Below are 23,942 nucleotides of genomic sequence, written 5' to 3'. Positions count from 1 at the left end.
CTGTTGAAATGCATCTGCAGAGGCGCATCCTGGGTAAAAAAACTATGGTGAGAATGCATCAGGAATGCGCGGATAAGAGAGAAGATTTGAAAGTACAACCAGCGGGGAAAAATTTTGGAGGCCCGACAGACAGTTGGGACGGTTTGGCCATGGTTCTGAGAATGGAGGATGGACGGAGAAAGGCCAAAACAAATGATGGATGCCAGACCTATTGGCAAGAGAGAGAGCAAGAGGCAGACCTCGTACTATGTAAAGTCTCGGCCGGGCTAGAGGAGAATCTCTTGCGGGGATGAGAAGGATGACATGGGATAGAGATCAATGGAAGGGTTGGATTGGGGCTGCTTCTCCACGCCTCACGGCACAAAGGAGATAGGGAAAGAAGAAGAAGAAGAAGTGCCATTTCAGTATAAAGTTCTCCTTCACCAACTATAAAATTTGAATACAAATTAAATATGCAACTGAAATTCCGTTTTTGAGTTTCCAAATTTTAAGCGACTTTTTCCCAAAAATAATGAAAATAAAAGTTAATTCTTTCTTCTATTTCTTAAAACCAATTGTTTTATGAGATAATTTTAATACGCAGACTAAGATTAAACCAATTTTTTTTTATTTACTTCCAAACTTCTATTTACAATAACTTACAAAAAAATAAAAATAAAATAAATAAAAACATCCCCACTCATTTAAACTAAATTTTTATAAAATTCCTTCAGCAAAAACTTTAATTCCTTCGAATGCTTCCTCACAGATTACAGGAAGAGCTGCAATTGGCGGATGGAATCCGTTTAGCGGATATTGGGGGCCAGGTAGCTCTACTGTATATACATATTTTATTCCAGCTCTTGCTTTGGCCCAGTCGTCGCTTCCTCCAGCGCCTTCACCTGGAAATCGAATATCGAATTATTCGAAATCGAATAATCGAAAAAAACAAGACAAAATCAAAAGTATTCTGATTATTTTAAGCGAACTTCTTTAAAGGTAAGCACAATTTGTTTACATTGTTTACCTTTTCATTTTAAGGTTCAGTTTGTGTTTTCACTACGCAATCAACGAACTAAAAATATCAAATTTTTAAAGATATTTCTAATAAATCTGGGCGTGCCTCAGAATTTGTGCCACAAAAAAATCGGAAAATATGTAATCAATCTTGCTAACATATAATTCCAAAATTTGGGTTTGATCGGCAGGTGCTTGTTAATATCGCCCGCATTTTGCCCGTAGTAACACATGTTTTCTATCTTTCATCCATCATCAGGAGATTAATCAACCAGTTTGGGGGTCAAGAATTCAATTGCAACAATTGTTTCCATCTCACAAACATGGTTGAAGACGAATTCTCTACACTAGACCCAATCTGATTAGTCTCTGTTTTCGGATAAAAGTCTCGAACCAAAGTCTAGGAAATAAAGAAACATACATGCTACGATGAATAAAATACGAGATGAAGATATTTGTATTTGATATATTCAAGACACCATTATAGCACAGCCTGAAAAAGCAAAGCCCCCCCCCACATAGCTTTTTTCGATACTGAATTAGGTTATAGTAATAGAAGGTTATAGTTCGTTTCCCGGTCTAGGCCTTGAGTTTTATTTAAATGGTTAATAAAATAAATGTATAATTAAACGTTTTTGCTAATCATCTCCGTTGGATTTAAAGCGAGCCCACAAAAAATAGGTTTTACGTATTTTCATTAGATGTATTTAAAAAAAAAAGATAAGATTGATAATTGCTGTAAATTAATTTTGATTTCAAGGCTTTGTTTCAAAATCCATGAAACTCCATTGAGGGCCATTTCGCTTTGATACCTAACAAGGTTTCTTGTTCGATAATGATGTACAGTATGAATTACTAACAATGTATGTATCACATACATAATGAATTACATTTTATTTTGCGAAATAATAACAACTTTTGGTTATACTTGCCAACAATACGAGTGGTGGGGCCCACTTGATAATGTGTTCCATTAATAGAAAATATTGCATATTGAGCCTTTTTTGCCAATGCATCCTTTAATTATAAAAAGTTATAAATACAACACATATGTTTAGTTATTAGTATAAAGTGAGAATTTATTGAAAGAAAATCATAAATACCAGTTCCATCCAATCAGGTGGCACGTAATCTGAATAACCCCAAGGGTAGATGATGGCCTGGAAAAATAATAATGAAAAACTGTCACTCACTGTTACCAAAAGGAAGTAGAGGGATCGTGTTCGATTTTTTTTCTAAATCGAAAACTTTTACTGGAAATATCTTTTGGTTTGAGGTATCCTAAGGAAAAGGTGATTTTCTGGGGAAAAGAGACCTATGTAAATGTGAAAATTTCTAGTTCTAGCAGGAAAATCAAACTTTATCAACCCTTAGGTTCATACTCCTCATGGTACTTGCGACAGAAAGATGGCGGCTAAATTCATGCAATCTACAGTATGTTCCAAAAGTCCCCCTGCAAACATCCGTGCAAAGTGTTCTTTTAACAGCATGTTTATGTTGAGAGAAGCTTTGAAGTAGCATAAACAAATTACAAAAAGTAAACCATCATTTACTCCAGGCTTTCTAGTGTGCATACCGTCATTTTCATGTTCACAATATTATTCGCCTCCAGAAGCGATGTGAAATGCGCCGCAGCATTGCTGGAGTGATGGAAGCAAATGCGTTGCGAACAGCGTCTTGGAGGTCTTCAGTAGCCTGATAACGATTCAGAGCGACTTTTTGTTTTGATGTATCCCCATAATGAGGATGTCAGATCAGGACTTTGTGGTGGCCATTTCAGAGGTGCCGGTAACGCTGGCGATCCATTTGTCTCTGAACACTTCGTTTAGGTATTTTCCTCATACGAATTGTGAAATGAGCTAGCGCCCCAGTCTTGTTGAAACCAGATTCGATCACGAAGCCCACAATTGCAGTACAAACCAGTCGCCTAGCAAGATAAGTGTGCTGACCTCACTGACACGGTCTCATGAGTCTCCGGGGGTCTTCGGAATGGTTGATGGTCTTCCAAGAACGCGACTGGTTTGTTGGAGGTGCTGTCCTATTAAATCTAACGTTAAAATCATTTTGGATCTTTCTCTCAATGTTTTCCCGAATTTGAGGTCGTTCATTGAGCCCAGGTACTCAAGACGATTCATCAGGGTATAATTTAATTCATCAGACATACTTTTCCACGACCCAATATCACCAGAAACACAAAACTTCATTTAGCAAACAGTTAGATGGGGGGGTAATGGGACTTTTGGTACATACTGTAGAAGCTGGGGAAAAAATATGTATACTTTTCACTTTTTTCCATTTTCTCAAAAAAAATGGCTGCTACGATTTTCTTCAAACTTTATACACTTATTGACATCATTTCAAGAATATAGAAGAGTAAAATGTTAAGCTAAAATATCGAGTTCAAAAGAAAACTGCTTTATTTTTTGTCTAAATTGGCTCCGTCGACAATATTCTCTATCTCTAATCTTCGTAATTGATTTTTTTAATTAAAATTTTATAGATCTAAAATTCAAAGAAAATTGTGGGTGCCTTTATCTTTTTTTGAGAAAATAGAAAAAAAAAAATTCGGCACTTCCGTTTTGGCTCATATTATTCCAAAGTTTATTGTCCAGTCCGATAATTTCACTTTGAATTAATTTCAAATTTGAACTTCCTGCGTATTTTTGAGCTGCGCCTGACCACCATCCGGTGAAACAACTGTATCTCGAAATTTTTTTTCCACGATCGTGATACTTCCTCTTATCACGTAATAAGAGAAAGTAGAACACACCAATTGTTTCGAAATGTTTCTCTATTAGAAGTGAAATGAAAAAACTGGATATAAGTAAAAAGTAATTTTAGCGTTATCTTAAATATGTTAACTAAGGTGTATTTGAAATTAAGTTTATTTATAACAATCTTTAAATCTCTTAAACTTCCTGTCAGCGGGCTAAATATGTAATTAAATTATGTTAATATTGTATAAATTCGTGTACGATAATTTAGTGATGAGAGAAAGTGAAATAAATAAGTCAAGGCTAATGCAAAGAAGGCGATGCCTTGAAGTAAAATACAAACAAAAGAACACATCAGACGACACCTGAATAATAATATTAGTTACGTCTGCTTACAAATAAATTCACGACCACCGTACTGCGCATACTCATGGAAAAAAAAAGTTGGATTTGACTGAATTCTTCATTTTTTACCTGAGCAGAACTGTGTAATGTTAAGTACAACTTAACATTATCACTGATAGATAATACAAATCTGGCGAACGCAATAGCTTCAGGCTCAGAATATGGAAACGGTCCTCTGTAGCTGAACATGCATGGATTTCCGCTGGAGCCGGATCCTGTAATATAAAATGTAAGACAAATGGTCTTAAAATGAACAAAGAGTAGAAGAATATTTTGAGATTTTTTTTAAAAATATTTGCCACAATCTTGTTACCTCCCCAGAAATATCCAAAGTTTCTGTTCAGATCAACACCCTGACAGTATGATCTTGTAGTTGTTGGTCTATTTTTTCGCCATAGTCTGTCCTGAAAAAGTTTTAGATTGTGTTGTTTATTTCAAGGAAATAGTGATTTAAATAGTAGAGCATTCGATGCTTTGATTGCAAAAAAAATTGGTAGTAATGCAGGCGCTGCATTTAATCTAATCTGGAATCGAGGATCAATAAAGGGAGGAGCAGCATTTGGAGCCCCCTCATTGTGCTTCCCAAAAAAGACTACTGTCATATCTATCTCATGGAAAACCGACCGGGCAGAGGCGAGCAAATGCCGCTTGGATAACAGGCATTCAAGGAGAAGAGGTTCGTCTCCTTGGCCACACTTTCTCCACAGCAGTTCCGCAGCTGGTTAACATCCCATGGAGATGTTTCTTTCAAAAGGCAAAGCCTCGTGTTGGGATGGTCAATCTGCCATAGTTTAGTTTTCTTTCTGCCAAGGAAATCGATTATAAGAGTATTTTTCTTTTTACCCTTTCAGCCAATTTCCTTTTATAAAGAGTACGCTAATTACTGTACCATTTTTTCAACAGTCTCAAGAGGAAGTTTCATCCGTGACGCAATAAATTTTCAGGACTAGAGAGTATCCGCAAAGTCCCCCACTGGCGTAAGTTCGTTGAAATATTCCGCTATGTAGATTTTATTCATTGTTTTCATATCCTTTTAAACCTTATAAGAGAAAGTATATGAAAAGTTGGTATTTCCTCTTTTGAGGTTTCTTTTCTCCGGAAATGTAAGTTTTTTTTGAGGTCGACTGAGTATAAAAATAAGTGTTTTTACAAAATTTGTGGGTGCTTACATGTGTATCCCACCTAACTCAAAAAAATGTAAAATCGCAAAAAGTTGAAATTTCATTTGATTTCAACTTAAATTACGGCAAGAAAAAGTATTTTTGGTATCACATCGTACTTACGCGTAAACAGAGAATGTGAATTTTTTAAACTGAGAACAGGGGGGCCATATTATTTCTGTAGATAATGAATTTATCTCAGAATTACTTCATTCTGATTATGTAACTTTATTTTCATAAATTGTTCTACGACTATTTTACTATGTCGATTTTCATGAAAATCGTCAGCATTTTTATTTGGACATCGCTCATCAGGGTGTACGTTATTGCAGGTTATAAAAAGGCAAAAATGTTTTTTTTACTTTTTTCGTCTGATCAATATAAATCGATGACCTCAACACCAAGTAGGCAATCGATATAAAGAAATTTATTAGTGTAGGAGGTAGCAAATGATAAAACATTAGGAATCTTGATTTTTTTTAGAGTGTTTGTGTGTGTTTATTCTTTTTAAAACATAATTATTCACAAAAGGATAGTCGCAATCCTTGACAAACTGGATCTTGATTGCTTTTAAAAAATGTAAAGCTTGCATTTTTTTTATATTTTTTTTTATGGAGCTAACATTTTAATCTGGAGTTTTGTTATGGTAAAGATTGCATTGAAGAATATTCTACAAACTTTTAGCTAACTTTAAATTTAAAAACAAATACCTTTTTATAAGTACAGGTTAGTCAAGCATTTTACTTTTGTTTATTTAGAGAAATTTTTTCAATTGTTACAAGTGCTTTTTTACAAGAGAAATACGTAGAATGATTTACCTTTAATAGAAGAACATGAATTTTCTGGTAATTTAAATCCTCAAGGATTATTCTGTACAAACTTGGAATTTTTATTCATATTCTTTGTAATCAGTATTAAGATTTTTTATAGGAATCTTGTCTCTCTAGATTGCCGGATAAAATTAATTCAAACCAAAGGTATTTGTGTTTATCTGTTTGGACCACAAAAAGCTAAAAAGTAACCGTTTCCGTTCACTTCCGCTCTAGCGATTCACTTCGAACTTGAAATTTTAACTACATATTCAACTATTATAAACTTTACCTATAATCTAGTCAAAAAAATTTTTTAAACATTCAAAATTTTAGCCTTTCGTCGCTAATACACTAAATTTTAAGAGACCATCTTTAGTGGATTTCATGAAATCCGCGTATAACTTTAACCTATTTTAAGTCTTATTAATATGATAAAATTATGCAGATATAGATCTGCTCATTTCGTTGAAATGGTAATCTTATTACTATAATAGGGTAGCGCAATCACTATCATCCTTTAGAAGTAAATCTAAAGTTTACTGAACAAAATATTTCATATGAAAAGTTTTCGATCAATGTTTAAATAATGTATAACCGATTTTTGAGAAAATCTGTAAGATCGAAAAAACTGTACTATAATATGGTAGATCTGGTCCAAAATTTTTTTATGCGTCATGAAGGAGCACATAATCGAAAATAGAACTTTCGGAGCTTTTTCTGTTTGTTTTTTTTTTAAATTATTTTGAAGCCCTTTCCTAAATGCTCATTTTTTTTCCAAGTTAAGAGGGACTTTCAAGATTCTAACTCATAATTTTTCTCAACATCCGAACATTTGAATAATCTGTAATTTTTACTAACATTCAAGTGAAGATATGAGACAAACTTTGAAGTTTGGACTTTCTAAGATTTTTTTTTTTGTTTTTGCTGTTTGTAAATTCACAGTAAAGTAATCGCCCAATTTTTTAGGCGGGGCTTAACGTCCAACTACCAATTAGGTGTCGTGGACGGAGGCGACTAGCAAACATACTTTACTATAAAGTTCTTTTAATAACCACATTAAATAAAATCCAAGGCCTAAGACGGGGAATCGAACCCAGTACCACAATACGTATTAGCTTCGCAGGTCTTACAGTATATTCAAACTGTACTAAATACATACTAAAAACTATTTTTTTTCTTAAATTCAAGGGACATATCAAAAATTGAATCCAAATACTCTTGGTCTAAGAGACAGAAAAAGTTGTTTTTAATCACTCACCCCTTTGGGATCCATGGAAAAAATATATCCATCTGGATTAATCATAGGTACAAAATACCAGTCAAGTGTATCCATTAGATTGGTATAGGATGTATTCTCGAGCAGTTGATTTATAGCATAGAGTAATACAACAGGTGCAATCCATTCTCGTGCGTGCATGCCGGCATCCATTAGTACAGCAGTTCTAGATGTCTGGTTACCTTGTCGACCAGTACTAATCTTGATACCATTGATAGACCTTCCTTGAGCCGATAAGCCAATGGTAAAGCTACTCACAATGTCATTGTGTTTTGTTTCAATTTCTTCCATAAATTCGTTGATCTGTAGCAGGAATAAATGGACACGTGTTATTTACAAAAATAAGAACGATTTATTATGACCAAAAAATTAAAAATTAAAAACTTACTTCTTTATAAGTTCTATATTTAAACAATTCATCAACGCTAGAAATAAATTTAGGTATAAAAATTAGGAAAAAAAAAAAACTATTTTAAACTGTTTGATTATTAGAAAAACTATAAAAAAAAAAAACAAATACGAAATACCTCACCCGTTACATTTCAAAATAATTGTAAGGAAACTGGCCGAAAATAAGCTTAAGGAAAACAACATTACTAAAATTGTATTACGGTCATAACTGTTCCACAAAAATATTTTAGTTAGAAAACCTCTAATTAGTCTTGGCTACTCAATTATGAAATAGAAATCTTTACAATTAGTTTGCGGGTATTTTTCGTTTAGTGTGAGCTACTTGATCTGATTATATAGGTTGTTTATTATTATTTTTTTGGTTGTTTTATTTTATCCTCAACACTACACAACAAAGTAAATAAACGCGTACATTTGTGGAAGACAGTAACTATATGGAACTGGTTCGTAAATACAACGTTCTTTATATACGTTCATCCCACTTCTTTTATATTTTAAAAGGACAAAGAAATTCTTGGTAACTCTTTAAAGCAAGAAATTAATGATGAATTCAAATTTGTGTGTGTGTGTTTTTTTTTTAAATAAACTGTGGATTAATCATTTCTGTATGCAAATGAATCCTGAGTTGACTGATTCCATTTTTTTTTTTTGGAGTGATCCCAGTGTCACTTCGTAATCGCATGAATTTTGTCGGTGCGAATCGCTTGCAGTAGATGAGCGACACCTTTGTTCTCTTTCCGTTGGGATCAGCCGCTTGTAAAGCCTTGCCTATCCTCAACTTAGTAATAGATTGTAATACATAAATGATGAAGTTTATTTTATGTTGAAAAAAAAATGCAAAAATAGTGGAAAATTGAAGTTATACAAGTCTTAGGATAAGATAAGTATAATTAATCTTGAATGCACACGTTTATGAAACTTATTGTTAAAAAGTTCTGCACTGTTAAGGCCAAGGTTATTGTGTCTGAACGAGATGACAAGTCACGCTGGAGAAGTATTTAATATATTTTTTATTAATAAAATTAAGAAAAACAAATATTTATCTTAATTAGGAATGTAAACAAAAACAAAACATTCTCGTGTCTGTGTAATTAAGGTTCTCATGAACAATGTCATATTTAATTAATGTTAAAGGTTGTTGCCTGGTTAAATTTTAATTTTAAAAAATATACACATTTAAAAAAAAAAAAAACAGTTTCGCCATTAAAACAAAATAATTTATATCTATTTTTCCTATTCAATTATTCCTAAACGGAGGACAGTGAAGTCTTCCGGTAAAAATTAGAAAGCTAAGCAAGGAAGCTTACGCGCAGGCGCAGGGTAGTTGCTTGTATGAGGATCCCACATGGGCACTTACTCGTAACACCATCAAAAATGTGCCTAAAAAGGCAAGAAATAAGGACAAGAAACTATGTTTATATATAGGGCCTTTAAAGGATACTCTTAAAGGAAACGTTAACAATAACATTATCAAAAGACAGCTAGACTCCAAAAAAAAAAAAGCTTGCCAATGGGGCAGTAATAAAATGATACACTAGAAAGGTTTGAGGCGGATATGCTTGCCAAATTATCACCTACAGGACTAAGAAATCAGGGACCGTTTTCGTACATGCAATCAAAGTAATAATGTAAATAGGCCTTTGAGCTTTTAATGGGGAGAAGTAGACTTAAATGGGCAGTAAGTCTGTTCAGCCCTCATAATAAGTCTCTGTTGTAGGACGGCATATAGCCTGTATAACTTTAGCAAGTTTATAAGGTACTTACTGACCCTGTTTTTCGAGTTAGTATTGCATTAAGGGAAAATAAGAATCAGTTTGGGTGTGGTAAGTAATTCGCTCTCGCTGGATAGAAAATTGTAGGCCAGAACCCTATACATCTTTTGGGATACTATTCACGAAGAGAAAGGAGGTTTATCGTTTCCAAATTAAAATGTGAAAATTTGAGAAAAGTTCATCATGTTTTTGCATTTCATGAAAGCATAATTCAGCACAAATTCGTTCCTGGCGAATTTTCTTCGTATTGTCTTCATAGAATAGACTATATACGCACTAACGTTACTCAGTGTCAGTAAATGTAAATAAGTATTGCTCTATTAACGTTTACCTCTGCTTCATAACTGTAAATAAAATGTTAGGAGTTTAAAACTTGAGGACTGGATTCAATGAAGGATCCAACAGTTAGCAGAAAGATAGTTAATAACGCAAGCAAAATAAGCTTGTGCTGAACATTATTAAATAATAATAAATAAAAAGCAACTTTTTTTTTAATGTTCTCATAATCATATAGGAGAAATAACACTTGTTTTGGAGAATAGGGGTTTTAGAGCGATGCATAAGGTCAATTCCCATAAAAACCCTAAAAGCCGCGCAAGACTGCTTAAAAAACAATTTGTATATTTCGAACTCAAGTAAGTCAGAAGTACCGGTAAAAGTGCTATTCAAAGAGCTTTACGTACATATTTCCAAAAAAAAAAAAACATTTTTGAAGAGTAAGTGAGATTTTAGAAAATGGTCGTCTCTTTCTAAGTGAATCTTAAATGGTTAATTTCAGCATGCTTAATCTTTTCATTACCAGTCAGAAATTCTTGGTGTCAGTAAAATCAATTAGTTAATTGGAAGATGACTGATTTTCCTTCTCGGCTTATCTCTATGAAAGCAAATTTTTCTTAGGAAATTGAAGGGGGTTATCTGGATTACGAAGAAGACATAAATTTTTAAATTACAACGTTGAGCGTTGCAATGAGGTGTGAGAAGGCTGATTTTATCTTTTAAAAAATCTCATTATATTTTTTTAATAATTTATTTTTGCTCTTTAATTATCATTTAATTTTTTAGTTGCTTCACTTGCTAGCAGTTATCATGTTATTGGGATAACATCTGGTTAAAATTCAGTTTATACTTAGTAGGTTTCTATGTGGTTATAGGTGCATTAAGTAAATTTTTAGTTTAAGGTCGTAAGCTTTGTAGTTTACTCAAATCAAAACTCAATCCACTCAAATTTATTGATTTATCCGCTTGTTTTTTTCTTTAGTGTTTGTTTAATTAATTGAAAATGAATTCTCAAACGCAAGGATTGGACAAACAAGAGAAATTATTAGCCGATGCCTTGAGCATTGTTAAAGAGCAGGCATTCGAGATGAAACTAAATTTGGACAAAGGAAAACTAATGGATGCACTGAAACAAGCTTCTATAATGCTTTCCGAATTACGTACATCTTTATTATCACCAAAAAGCTATTATGAACTTTGTATCCTTTAGATTGCTGATTGTTTTACATATTGTTGACAATATTTGTTTTGATTATAATCTATTATATAAGGAGAAATTATGTACAAGTAAGTATAACTTATATTTGAGGGTTCCTCCGCATTAAAATCCTAGCATAGAAATACAGTTTCTGTCTACAGGAAATTGGGTTAATTATTATCTGGTATTGCCGCTGTCTGATTGAATCTTCATGGGATGAACGAATTTGGGTAAAGATTGTCGCTATGCACTTATACTTCATTTATAAAAAAGAAAAAAATAGACGTTTAAGCAGAATTAATTAATGGATGTTATAATTATTGGTGAATACAATTTTAATACTTGAACATATCATTTTAATGTTCATTATGATTACGGATGGTTCTATTAATATCACTTGTTTTATTTTACAATATATAATTTATTTTTTATGAAAATGTAAATAAATGTCGGCAGCTGAAGAAGTTGTGATAACTTTGATTTAATTAGGGCAAGGGGCGAGCCTTTTCACCAGGCTCAGCTCTCTAAAGAGAGCTTATGTTTACTTCTCTCATTTTAACACTGTTTAGAAGCAGTAAGACAATAATTTTTGACAGTGAAGTTTTTTTTAAATCAAAAGCAAAGTGATTTTCTTAATTTAAAATATTAGACATGGCAATTTCAGATCAGTTACGCCATCTAGAATTATATTTATTAGATGAATTTCAAAAAGGAAGAAAAGTTGCCGATCTTTACGAAATTGTCCAATATTTTGGAAATATTGTGCCAAGATTGTTAGTAAAAAAAAAATTACTTTTCTTGCCAGTTGCTTATTGAAGTCAGAAATTTCTGAAAATTGTCATAACTTGTTTTATTTTTTGTTAATTCAGGTATTTACTAATAACTGTTGGTTTGATCTATATGAAAACAAATCCTAGTTTAAAACAGGCACTCATGAAAGATCTGGTAGAAATGTGTCGTGGTCTGCAACATCCGTTGAGAGGGCTCTTCTTGAGAAATTATCTACTGCAGTGTGTACGTAATATTCTGCCGGATACATCTGAAGCAGCAGATCCTAACGAAGGCACTGTAAGTTGTCTTTTCTAACTATTTTCTCCGGATTTATTACTGTTTTGTTAAACAATGTAAATCTAAAACTTTTTTATTTTTTTTTTTTCAGGTGAAAGATTCAATAGATTTTGTGTTGATGAATTTTGCAGAGATGAACAAGTTGTGGGTAAGAATGCAACACCAGGGTCATTCCAGAGAACGTGAACGAAGGGAACGTGAACGACAAGAACTTAGACTTTTAGTTGGCACCAATCTGGTCAGATTATCACAGCTTGAGAGTATAGATCTGGACAAGTATTGTAAGGTACATTTTTTTGTATTCATTTCTCTTATTCTGCTAAGTAAGAGAAGGTGTTGCAATTTGGATTGGATGTTGGTACCAGTGGTTATGTGTAGCGTGGATTTTGTAAGTGGAAGATTCCCAGTTTGAGAATTGCGTGTCGCTACTTTGTAAATGTTAGAAAAAAAATGTTATTAGTGATGTTTAATAGAAGTATGTATTTCTGTTTTCCGTCCACAATACCTAATTGGTTGATATGCCTGAAAAAAAACATAAGGCGATTATAGGATGAAAAATTAATGCCATTTTCAGTCATGACAAACTTTATTATGCCGAGCTTTCGACCTAAGGACTATATCATCTTCAGGGCTAATTTATAAAGTTTACAATGTTTTACCATCATTGGATGGTGTGTCTTCTGTCTTGTCTGTTCATGGACTGAATGTGTCCGATCACAGACCAATCACATTCATTCCATGAACAGACAAGACAGAAGACACACCAACCAATGATGTAAAACAATGTAAACTTTGTAAAGTGGCCCTGAAGATGACCTAGTCCCTAGGTCGAAAGCTCGGCATAATAAAGTTTGTCATGACTGAAAATGGCATTAATTTTTCATCCTATTGAAACTATGATTCAGTCACCAAAAATAATGAACAGTAATAATAAGGAGATTACTTTGCTATTGTAAAACGTTCGTATTTTCGAAAAAAAAAGAAAGGTCGTTACCAATTTGTTTATGTATGAGTGTGTCCATCGTAAAGAAAAGATCTCAGAAAGCTAAAGGTTGATACTTCGCTTAGGTACTACCAGAGACTACGCCAAAATGGTTTTAGACCAAGACGGTCAATCGAAATTCTTGAAAACGGCCCCGATTTTCTTTTAAACTTGGCTATTATAAACTATTATTATTATTATAAACTATTAATATTATTTAAAACAGTTTTACAGGAAACATTGATTATGGGCACTACTAGAAAAAAGGCCTGGTTAGGTTAGGTTTCTTTCTTTAAAGTGTCATTTTTGATTACTGTTCTGCCTTGCTTCCTGTATAATATTAATCACATGCAGAACTATATAATAATTCAAATCAAATAATTAAAAAATTCGTAGAAAGTCGGCGACCAGAAAATACCACTTAATAAATAATTTTATCAGTTATGAAATTTTTTCGGAAAAGATTAAAGATTGTTTTAAACTTGTACTAAACGTGTTTATGTTGATCTAAAACTTTTATGCCTAATTTTCTTTTTTCGAAAATTCGGTCAAGGATATTCTTTTTAGGTTATAAAAGAGTTGGTTAGATTCCCGCTAAAATGCAATCTTTCTGTAATGTTCAATCCTATTTTATTATTACTGCTAAGACGGTTGTTAAATGTGTTTTTAAACTCGATTTTAAAGAAAATTCCTTAAACGGAAGTACCTCTTAAAACTACGGATGAAAAGCAGAAAATGCTCTTACGCATTTTTAAAAAATTTGTCTGCACATAGTTTTACAACCTTTTTTTATTTATTTATTTTTTAAAGAAAAGTTCATTTTAGGGTAGTTCATTGTTAGAAATACTTAAAATTTGTTTTTTTTTTCAAATCCAGTTGGTTCTGCCTGGAATCTTAGAACAGGTTGTCAGCTGTAGAGATGCAATTGCTCAGGAGTATTTAATGGAATGCATAATTCAGGTAAGTACAGTAAGAAAATTGCTCACAATTACTTTGTTATACTCCAAAATAATCTAAATTATTCTTATCTCTTTTTTTTTTTCATCCCTTTAAAGGTTTTTCCAGATGATTTTCACTTGGCAACGCTAAGTCCATTTTTAAGATCTTGTGCCCAACTACAGACTGGTGTTAATGTTAAGAATGTGGTCATCTCCTTAATAGACAGGCTAGCTACATACTCGCAAACTCCGGAAGTTATTAATTCACCAGAAATATCACAATTGTTTGACGTATTTTCTGAACAAGTTTCAGCAATAATACGGGTTAGTGTGTAATTTGTTAAAAACTGTTACTATTTCTCGTCTTACTGTGTTTTTTTTTTCTATTTAAATTAGACATGATAATTGAATGATTTTTCTTAGCCCGATAATATTTTCTTAAATGTGGAATCGTACACTAGTAAAAATAGAACTTTAATAAGAGTATAGGGTGTACACGGAGGAGTGGTCGAAACTTGGAGAGGTGATTCAGCAGCTCAAATGCAACAAACAATATTCTCTTCACTTTGGCCCGATTCTCAATAGTGTCCAAGATATTTGCATTTTTAACTTTTCCGTCAATATTCGCGTTTTTCGCCATAAAAAACGGCCGTAACTTTTCTATCCTTTATCCTACAACAAATCTGCTTGTTCCAATCGAAAGAGCATTAAATTTCCTATAAATATGCTTAATTCAGAGCCTCAAAACGTTTCTTATAACAATGAAATTTTTACTTTAGTGTCTAAAAAATTCGTTCTCGATGATTTTTGTTAAAATTTTCAACTGCATTTTTTCAATGATTAATGAATCAAGGAATTACATAATTTCAGAAAAAGTTGCGCATTTATTGAGCTTCAAGATCATATGGATTTTTTTGGTTTTTAATAAAACCCTACCCCGAACAGAGGGGTGTAAATGCAGAAAACTGGGATTTGCGTAACCGACTTTTCACCACTAATTTACTCAAATGTCAATTTTTGGAGAAGGAACAAAAAGAAAAGTAACCATTTTAGTTTCTAACAATTATTATTTAATAAAACGGAAGTAAAAAATAAAGTAGCAATAAAACGCAGTAATTGACTATAATTGTTTATGCAACTTATTTTAATGACATAATGGAGGTTTTTTCATCAAAATTAATTATTAATAATTCAAAAATAAAATGGTTATTTTCTTTTTGTTCCTTCTCCAAAAATCGATTAGTTTTGAATTATTATTAATTAACTTTGATGAAAAGAAACCTCCATTTTGTCGTTAAAATATGTTGCACAGACAATTGTAGTCAAGAAACTAAAAATTTGCCACAATTCTTTCCCACTTCCTTGTTTGAATAGTTCGAACGATTTTTGTAGCAATTTTAACTAGGCATTTGCCTATTGTACTTTTTCACTTCTGTGTTTTATTGCTACTTTATTTTTTACTTCCGTTTTATAAAATAATAATTGTTCTAAACTAAAATGGTAAAAATTGATATTTCAGTAAATTAGATTTCATTGTTATAAGAATCGTTTTGAGGCTCTGAATTAAGCATATTTATAGGAAATTTAATGCTCTTTCGATTGGAACAAGCAGATTTGTTGTAGGATAAAGGATAGAAAAGTTACGGCCGTTTTTATGTCGAAAAACGCGAATATCGATGGAAAAGTTAAAAATGCAAATATCTTGGACACTTTTGAGAATCGGGTCAAAGTGAATAGAATATTTTTTGTTGCATTTGAGCTGCTGAATCACCTCCCGAAGTTTCGACCACTCCTCCGTATACACCCTGTATAAGCGAAGTATATTGTTCAAAAAAACGCCATATTGTAAAGTATATCTAATATCTTCATTTATTTTTCTATAAGTTTTTCTAATATATTATGATTTTTTTTTGCAGACTAGAGTAGATTTACCAACAGAAGATATGATCTCGCTTCAAGTATCGCTGGCCAATTTAGCTCTTAAATGTTACCCAGAGAGAGTGGACTATGTAGACAAAGTTTTGGAGACTACAAATAAAATTTTTGAAAGATTACAACTTACAAGGTTGTGCCATATTTTTTTTTTTTTTTTTTTTTTTTTTTTTTTTTTTTTTTTTTTTTTTTTTTTTTTTTTTTTTTTTTTTAAAGCAATGCATCCATTTTTACTATCTTTTACTAGTTGTGATTATGAAAAATTTTCGATTACGGATTTTCATCGGGAATATTTGTGTTTCTCACGATCAAAATCCCATGTCCCGCCATTTTTTTTTACTGAGCGGATTTCGGAGAGATTAAAAAAGAAAAAAACAATCAAAATAGCTCCAACGCAGTTTAACCGCATCTTTACCTCAACAGTACCATTTTATTGTATTGAACCCAACAATCTTTTTAATTTTTTCTGTATAATAATTCGGTCTGGAAAGGGTTAAAACTGTGCACAAATTGTTTTATTACTGTTTTACAACTTTTTTTTTATATTTTTTAAACAGTTTTCCATGAAAATTCAAGGGCCCTTTTTGGAGAGAGGGTGGGGGTTGGCTTTCCCTTAAAGGACTATTTGAATTTAATTTTCGTAAATAAAGAAGAGTTAGATTGATTGATTGCTTTAGACGGGTGGTTCCACCAAAAAGGGGAAGGAACGCAGGCAATCCAAAATGGTTCCCATTGTTCCCCGCCCACCCCTCATCTCATTAGAGATACCGGGGCTTTAAAAACAAATCCGGCTGAAAGTTGCCAGATGCTAATACAATAAACTAATAAAGTAACAACAGGACATTAGGGAGCATGGCGACTCAATCGCCCAGTGCACTGGAATAAACCTAGAGAGTTCTGGTGGAGATTATACCAGATGTCACAATCTCCGGGAAGGGGTAACATTTTACCTCCCCCGAAGACGAGAAATCTAGTTTTAGAATAAACTAGACCACACCTCCAACAAAGTGCCGCACAGTTTAATTGGACTCACCACAGCCAGCACAATTTGGCGACTGGATAAGGCCGCAGTTGAAAAGATGATACGCTAAATTCGCATGTCCACTCAACACCTGTGCAAACTGGCGGATCCGGGACCTGCTAAAGCCAACCACATTCGTTTTTGACAGGCCCCAAGGATTTCCTTAGCCCTGGCGGCAGTCAGCTCGGGATCTCCACCGTTTCCGATGTTCTTTCAAAATCCACTGTTCCACCTCTGTTCTACAACGTCGATAGGATACAGGGATAATGGGCTGAGGATTCATTGTTATCAACGCCGCTCCTTCCTTTGCTTGTCATATCACACTAATATTTCTTGTAAATTAGAACATATTCAATATTAGAATTATATTTTTTTGTATATCTTATATTTTATAATTTTTCAAGTTCTGTACTTTTTTTTGGTTCGCCTAATTTTCAATAACAAGTATTCTTTGCGACGTGAATACCGAATTTAGAAGATTTAGCTCCTTTAAAAAATAGCTATCTTTCGCCTTAGTTCATACTATTGTTTAATTCTAATGCATTCTTATCTTCAAGAAATCTATTGCATCTAGATTGCTGTAAAAAAATTACTGTTGTAGAGGAGAATTGACACTATTTTATAAAGAAAATTTGGGAATTTTATCTATTATAGAAAAAAAAATTGTCAAAGTTGGGTGTTTTTGAACGTTACACTATTTTCGTGCACTTTTTGACGATCAACCCTTATTAAAACTGTCCTACCGGACAGCTTTAATCTCACCGCTAGTCTAGCTTATTCCATCTTGCATTTCTTCATTCTTGAATTGCATTTCATTTTTCTTTACACTTTATCATCCAAAATGGATAATACCTACTCTTACTTAAACTTAATGTCTTGGCGGACCTTTTTTCTTCCAATTTCTAACCTTTACACGACAGTTCTGAAAACAAAAAGGCTAAAAACTGTGTTATGTTTAAGAAATCTGAGAAAACAGTAAGATCCATTAGTTCCTTGCGTAATTTAAAAAAAGGAAAAACATTATTCTTAATTGGTCATATCAAACTGTCTCCAAATACTTAATTACTAAAATTTAAATTCTTACAACTTTAAGGACTGTTGCCAGGCTTTATTGCAAAGTAGAATAAATCTAAGGTTTAACTTATAAAGTTGTTCTCTCTTCTATTTGCAGAGTTGAATATTCTGGACAAATTTCTAGAGAAGTGACTAGACTATTATGCATTCCAGTTCAAGCTTACAATAATATTCTTACAGTTCTTAAATTACAACATTTTACACCATTGTTGAATATATTAGACCTTCAAGGGCGTAAAAATATGGCAACGTTTATTGTAAATAATGCTCTAAACAACAACACCTTGATTGGTACGCCTGAAGAGGTAAGCGCTAAGCTAAAGTAGGTTTTAAAGCTTAAGTTTTATTGTAAGAATATTGTTCGTCGTTTTTTGGGTAACTGATTTACCAAACTGATTTTTTTACCTAGCTTTCGACCTGGGTACTAAGGTCAACTTTATAGGGTTATACTTAAAATAACAGTTATCATATTTTTAGTGAGTATCTAAACAATCTGGACAGAAGAAACACGGACCTTTGATGTTAAAAATGTAAAAAAAAATTATAACTGTTATTAAGTATAACCCTGAAGATGACCTAGCTCCCAGGTCGAAAGCTTGGTAAAAAATAAATAAAAAACTATGTTCTGAAATAGACAATAATCTTCCTTCTTTTTGGATTTATGGATTCAAGTCGCCAAAGGCTTTTGATAATTTTATAAACTTTCGTTGATATAAAAAATTGTAATTAAACAAATAAATAAATTACCGTTACTTCAGTTTGGTAGACGGACTGTGGGCCTGTGTCTTGATTTTTCTATTTTCTTTTTGCAACAATTTAAACAGTTAATTTTCTTTATTGTTTCTTATTATTAATTTATTGTTCAGGTGGATTCCATATTGATAATGATCTCTCCATTAATATTTGATCAAGAAGATAAAGATATACTAGAACAAGATCCTGAAGATTTTGCTGAAGAACAAGGACTACTTGGTAGATTTATACATCATTTGAAATCTGATGTGCCTGATCAACAATATCTAATACTTAGCAACGCTAAGAAACATTTTCTGAAAGGTGGAGATAAAAGAATAAAGCATACTTTGCCAGCGCTCGTATTCCAAGCTTATCAATTGGCGTTTAGATATTTCAGAATAAAAGATGAGGTAGGTAAAAAAGATGAGTTTGAAATTATAATATTTGTTTTGTTTTTACCTTCATAATTTACTTTTTTCTTCCTTTTTTTTAATTGAATGAATTCACTACAAATACACAACAAATAGAAATTAGAAAATAGAATGATCAAAATGAATTATTATTTATTTAAAGGACGAATTATGGGAGAAGAAATGTCTTAAGATCTTTGAATATTGTCACAAAACCATACTGGCTTTGGTGAAAGCTGAGTACGCAGAACTCTCCATCAGACTGTTCTTACAAGGAACGTTAGCCATCGGTGAAATCAGATTTGAAAATTATGAAACAATAGCTTATGAATTCCTTTCGCAGGTAAGAAATTAAGGGCTCTTTTCCATCTAAAAAGAGTATTTTTTTCTTTTTTTTACCATTATGCTTAATATTCTTTTATTTTAAGGCTTTTACCGGCTATGAAGACGATGTTTCCGATTCGAAATCACAACTAGGTTTGATCACATTGTTGGTTGGTACATTCGAACGTCTTTCCTGTTTCTCTGATGCGGATATTGAACCTGTACGGACTCAATGTGTCCTGGCCGCTTCTAAACTGCTCAAGAAACCTGATCAGTGTAGAGGTGTTTGTACGTCGGCTCATCTCCTTTGGTCTGGCAAGAATCATGATGGAAAACAGGTGAGAATGTTTGGCTTAAGATCTTATTCGTTTCACTTGAATGGTAAAGCTCTACAAATCGGTAAAGTTCATATTTAGTATGTGCAAGGTCAAATCTATTGCGCAAGCGAGTACACATCAACTACTTTACAAACCCTACGTGTTTTATGAGAGTGTAAGAAGTATTGGCCTAAAAAATTTAGAGACTGGACTTCAAGGTCACTGAATACATGTCACAACGGATATGGCAGGTAATATAGGACTGTCGCTAAAATCTAATTTGACTATAGTGGATCACTTGGATAATACCTTTTTAGAAAATGGGCCGCTGATTTAGTTTTAAACTTTAAAAGGTGCCTGTACATGTTATGAAGTTAAGCAGATGGCGCTAAATTCTTATGATTCCCAATTATTAGTAAACTTAGGCTAATAATGAACTTTTTCGACTCTAGTCATTGGTTTTTTTCACCCACCTGTTGATACGATTATTTGTTCTGTTCCAACGCTTTGTAGCCACCACCCGTGTTGCTCGTCTCGTCAAGGGTTCAGAGGATGGCTTAATCAAATTAAAAGTACCAAGGAAAGTTCCAAAGAAGAGTGAAGCCCTTGATGCCATTGAACCTCTAAGAGATGGCTCTGAGAACGGTGTACATTTTTTGCATCGGAAGAAATTATAACTACTTTCTCCTTTCTTCAAGATTGTGCCTCAATTGATATTTTAGATTGCTGAAGTCTTTAATTCCAATCTAAACCTTTTAACCCCCTAGACCAGGGGTCGGCAACCCCTGCGCAACCGCATGCGGCTCTTTTATCCCAATTTGTGTGGCTCTTCAGCCTGCCCAAAATATATTATATATTTCAATTTTATTGAAACGAATGAAAATTTCATTTATTAAAGGTATTTTTCAAAAATAATTTTAAATGTGATATATTTGAAATTGAATAGAATTATACAATATCAAAATAAAGTACTTGATTTATATTGTAAGACTGTCGCCTTTTCATTCGTTAAGTTATTATTTATTTACTTTGCAATATGTCAAAATAAATATATAAAACATTTAAATGTTATTGAATATCATGAAATAATAATTTGTGAATACAAATGATCTACAGAATTTTTTTACATTATCATCCTTGCGGCTCTTGGTAAGAATTATTTAAGGAAATATGGCTCTCTACTTAAAATAGGTTGCCGACCCCTGCCCTAGACTCTTGTATTCCTCAAATACCTCTGCAACTATACTGAAGTTTTTTTTTTAAAAATTATTATAAATCACTGCCTATGGAAGAATTTTAATCAATCACTTTTCTCTTTTTTTCCGTTAAACCCACAGTTACAAGACGGCAAGCGGGTATTGGATTGTCTAAACAAAGGAGTTCGTATCGCACACCAATGTATGGATATTTCTGTACAAACACAATTATTTGTAGAACTGCTCAACCATTATATCTATTTCTATGAGAAAGGAAACGAGCTGGTAAATTTCATTTAGTTTACACAGAATGCTAGCTTTTTTTTAGTATCCACCAAAATAATTTTTTTTTTTTAGATAACTGTTACAATATTGAATCAGCTAATTGGAAAAATCAGAGAGCAATTACCAAATCTTGAATCGAACGAAGAAACTGAACAAATTACTAAACATTTAACGAATACTTTGGAACATTTAAGAGATCGCTCTGAAAGAACTGAAGCTGAAGGAATCGATTATAAAGGTTTATGTCTTTAAAGGTACGAGAGATGTTAATTTTATATTTTTAAGAACTTTAAAAAAACTTGCTCAAGCCCAATTCTTTTAAATTCGGATTAAAAAAAAAAACTGAGGCTGTGTCATGGACACGGCCCTGTGTTGTACGTGAATACGTTTACATAACGGGTTACATTTTTTATATAAAATAATTTTATTTATGTATTTAGGATAAAACAATATGTGTTCATAATCGACGATCGAACACAATCGATGCCTATACAGTCCGTTGTCGATGTAGAAGCGATTTCATCATCCACTTGCATAATTTCAACCAGCCCCAGCTGCAGATATACACTGGACACCGTCGTTGATCCGCTCGGCCGTATTCATTCTTATACGTTCCCGACGGCACAGCTTGACTCGGTCATATCGGTGTTTTATTATTACCATTCGATTGTTCTTGGCAAGCCCTTTCCAACTGTATACGATCTCAATATTTGGTTTTTGGCTTTTCGACGCGTTATAGGCCGACATTATTTCTGTACCTCGGAGGGAAAAGGCACCATGTCACAAAAAGTAAATTTTCCAGGGGAGCCAAATAAAGATATTTTTCCAAATTCATTTTTTGTTCCACTTTTCCGGTTATACTCTTTCCTGTACTTCTCACCATAATTATTACAGTTGGTATGGCCACTTAACCTCCCATATTTTAAAATGTTTTATTTTGATCTCCATTGTGAAAAAAATTTATGCCCATGTAGTGCCTTTTACCCTTAAGTAATGAAGTATCATAGCGCTTTTTAAAAATACATAAATCGCTTAATAGTAAACATAGGACATAGTGCTTTACACCTCTAGAAAGAGCAACAAAAAATTTGTAAAATGATGCCAAAATCTGAAAATCGAAAAAAATGGACATGGTGCCTTTTCCCTCCGAGGTACAGATATATTTTTGATATTTTTTTATTCTAACACCTTATTTATGTTCACTGTCACTATTTTACACTAATGTTTTGTATACAATCGATAGATCGTGACCGACAGCTGACGATTAAAACTTAAACGAAAATCGTAGCTTCCTCCGAGTCAAAAGTTATACAAATTGCAAATCTCGATACGCAGCAAAATGAGCTCGAAATGGCGGCGCTTCCCCCCTGCACCGCGCGCGATGCGTCACAGTCCTCGCTTATCTTAATGAATTCTTTGATCCTTTAGCTATCCAGTGGTCTAATTTAATTTTGGATGTAGACGATAGATTCGAAACTATAATGCCAAACTGTATCCCCCGATTTTGTTATCATTAGGTTTTTTTGGATTGCCTTCATATGATAGCAAATTTAAAGACGTATTCACGTCAAAAAAAAAAGGCACGCCTCACATATTTTTATTTCATATTATTTCTGCTCTTTCATCTGATGTTTATTTATTTTTTTTTGCAGATTAAATTGTACTGAAATTCACAAAATATGGGTAATAATTATTAACGGACTGCCTACTTTCTGATTGGTATTCAATATCAAGTTCACGAAGTGAATTATAAAGAATTAACAAAAACAAAAAAAGTATACCAAAAAAATTAAGTATCCACTTATTAAAATAAGATAACTCCCTTAAATTTAAAAAAAAAAACAGATAAATGGATTTTTAATGAAAGGAATTCCTCTTTGGTCTGTGGAGAAAAAAATGTTAAGGATACACCAAAAAAGAAATTAATAAAATCAATTTATCTTTAGTAGAAGGTAAGAAATTGTTGAATTTATTTATACTGTAATAATATCTACATATAAAGTCAAAATGAGGTTCAAAATGTTTAAAATCTAATAAAGTAAAGGATATAAAATCGATGATAAAAGGAAACAAAATTAAAAATATATTAACATGTAAAACAATAATAATAATATTTAACTAATTGTACATATTTACGAAATACAGTAAACTGGTTAAAAGAATTGTACATTATTTACAACTTAAAGGATAAAAACAAAGTGAATGCTTTAAGCTAACTATTATTTGTGTTTAATTTATTTCTGGTTTTCATTCATTATATGAGATTATTTTATAATATCTAATTATTATTATAATGTGTATAAATATAGATATATATTTATGGTGTTCATATTTTCCTTCTGTTTCCCCTAAATCAATCTGTTCAGATTTATCTCACAATGGCGCACTTGGAAGAAGGTAAGTGGACGTAACGGATATTATTAAATGGCCAAGATTACTATTCGTAATAATATTTAGAAGACCAATTATATTTGTATAATTATATTAATTGGTGCTCCTACATTAAATGCTGCAACACAAGGTATAGTTAGGTGATCTAATTTACTTCAAAAAAACTGAAAGGTTATACTAGTTAAGCATTATTTGTGAAGTAAGTGGAATCATATGTTTATCAATATTTAATTTTATAATCATTCCTTT

General features: G+C 32.5%; 2 protein-coding genes across 5 annotated transcripts; one reads left to right on the top strand and one right to left on the bottom strand.

The window, feature by feature from the left end:
• Positions 1-585: 585 nt before the first annotated feature.
• On the bottom strand, positions 586-8,198 carry LOC141453608 (carboxypeptidase B-like). Of its 2 annotated transcripts, none has more exons than XM_074127034.1 (8): positions 7,891-8,198; positions 7,752-7,788; positions 7,346-7,666; positions 4,429-4,519; positions 4,185-4,330; positions 2,100-2,156; positions 1,929-2,013; positions 586-881 (listed from the first exon to the last, which is right to left on the bottom strand). In XM_074127034.1, exons 3-8 carry the CDS (start codon positions 7,652-7,654, stop codon positions 697-699), a joined length of 873 nt encoding a protein of 290 aa, XP_073983135.1. In that variant the 5' UTR covers positions 7,655-7,666; positions 7,752-7,788; positions 7,891-8,198; the 3' UTR covers positions 586-696. The 2 variants fall into 2 exon arrangements, with proteins under 2 accessions (XP_073983135.1, XP_073983134.1); XM_074127033.1 differs by having other exon boundaries at positions 7,896-8,198.
• Positions 5,985-23,631, top strand: Vps35 (Vacuolar protein sorting 35). 3 transcript variants are annotated; one of them, XM_074127013.1, is made up of 15 exons: positions 5,985-6,001; positions 10,805-11,021; positions 11,670-11,793; positions 11,890-12,088; positions 12,180-12,374; positions 13,947-14,030; positions 14,126-14,332; positions 15,925-16,073; positions 18,133-18,340; positions 18,902-19,180; positions 19,344-19,523; positions 19,609-19,842; positions 21,159-21,302; positions 21,375-21,556; positions 22,955-23,631. In XM_074127013.1, the coding sequence occupies exons 2-14, from the start codon at positions 10,826-10,828 to the stop codon at positions 21,552-21,554; spliced, it is 2,379 nt and encodes a 792-aa protein (XP_073983114.1). In that variant the 5' UTR covers positions 5,985-6,001; positions 10,805-10,825; the 3' UTR covers positions 21,555-21,556; positions 22,955-23,631. The 3 variants fall into 3 exon arrangements, with proteins under 3 accessions (XP_073983114.1, XP_073983111.1, XP_073983113.1); XM_074127012.1 differs by lacking the exon at positions 5,985-6,001 and adding an exon at positions 10,698-10,724; XM_074127010.1 differs by lacking the exon at positions 5,985-6,001 and having other exon boundaries at positions 10,665-11,021.
• Positions 23,632-23,942: the final 311 nt, after the last annotated feature.

The sequence above is a fragment of the Rhodnius prolixus genome, unplaced genomic scaffold (assembly GCF_049639745.1).
Source record: "Rhodnius prolixus isolate KJV_2025 unplaced genomic scaffold, Rpr scaffold_3, whole genome shotgun sequence".
NCBI lineage: Eukaryota > Metazoa > Arthropoda > Insecta > Hemiptera > Reduviidae > Rhodnius > Rhodnius prolixus.
The sequence above is the reverse complement of the archived record's forward strand: the minus strand, read 5'-3'. Positions and strand labels throughout refer to the sequence as shown.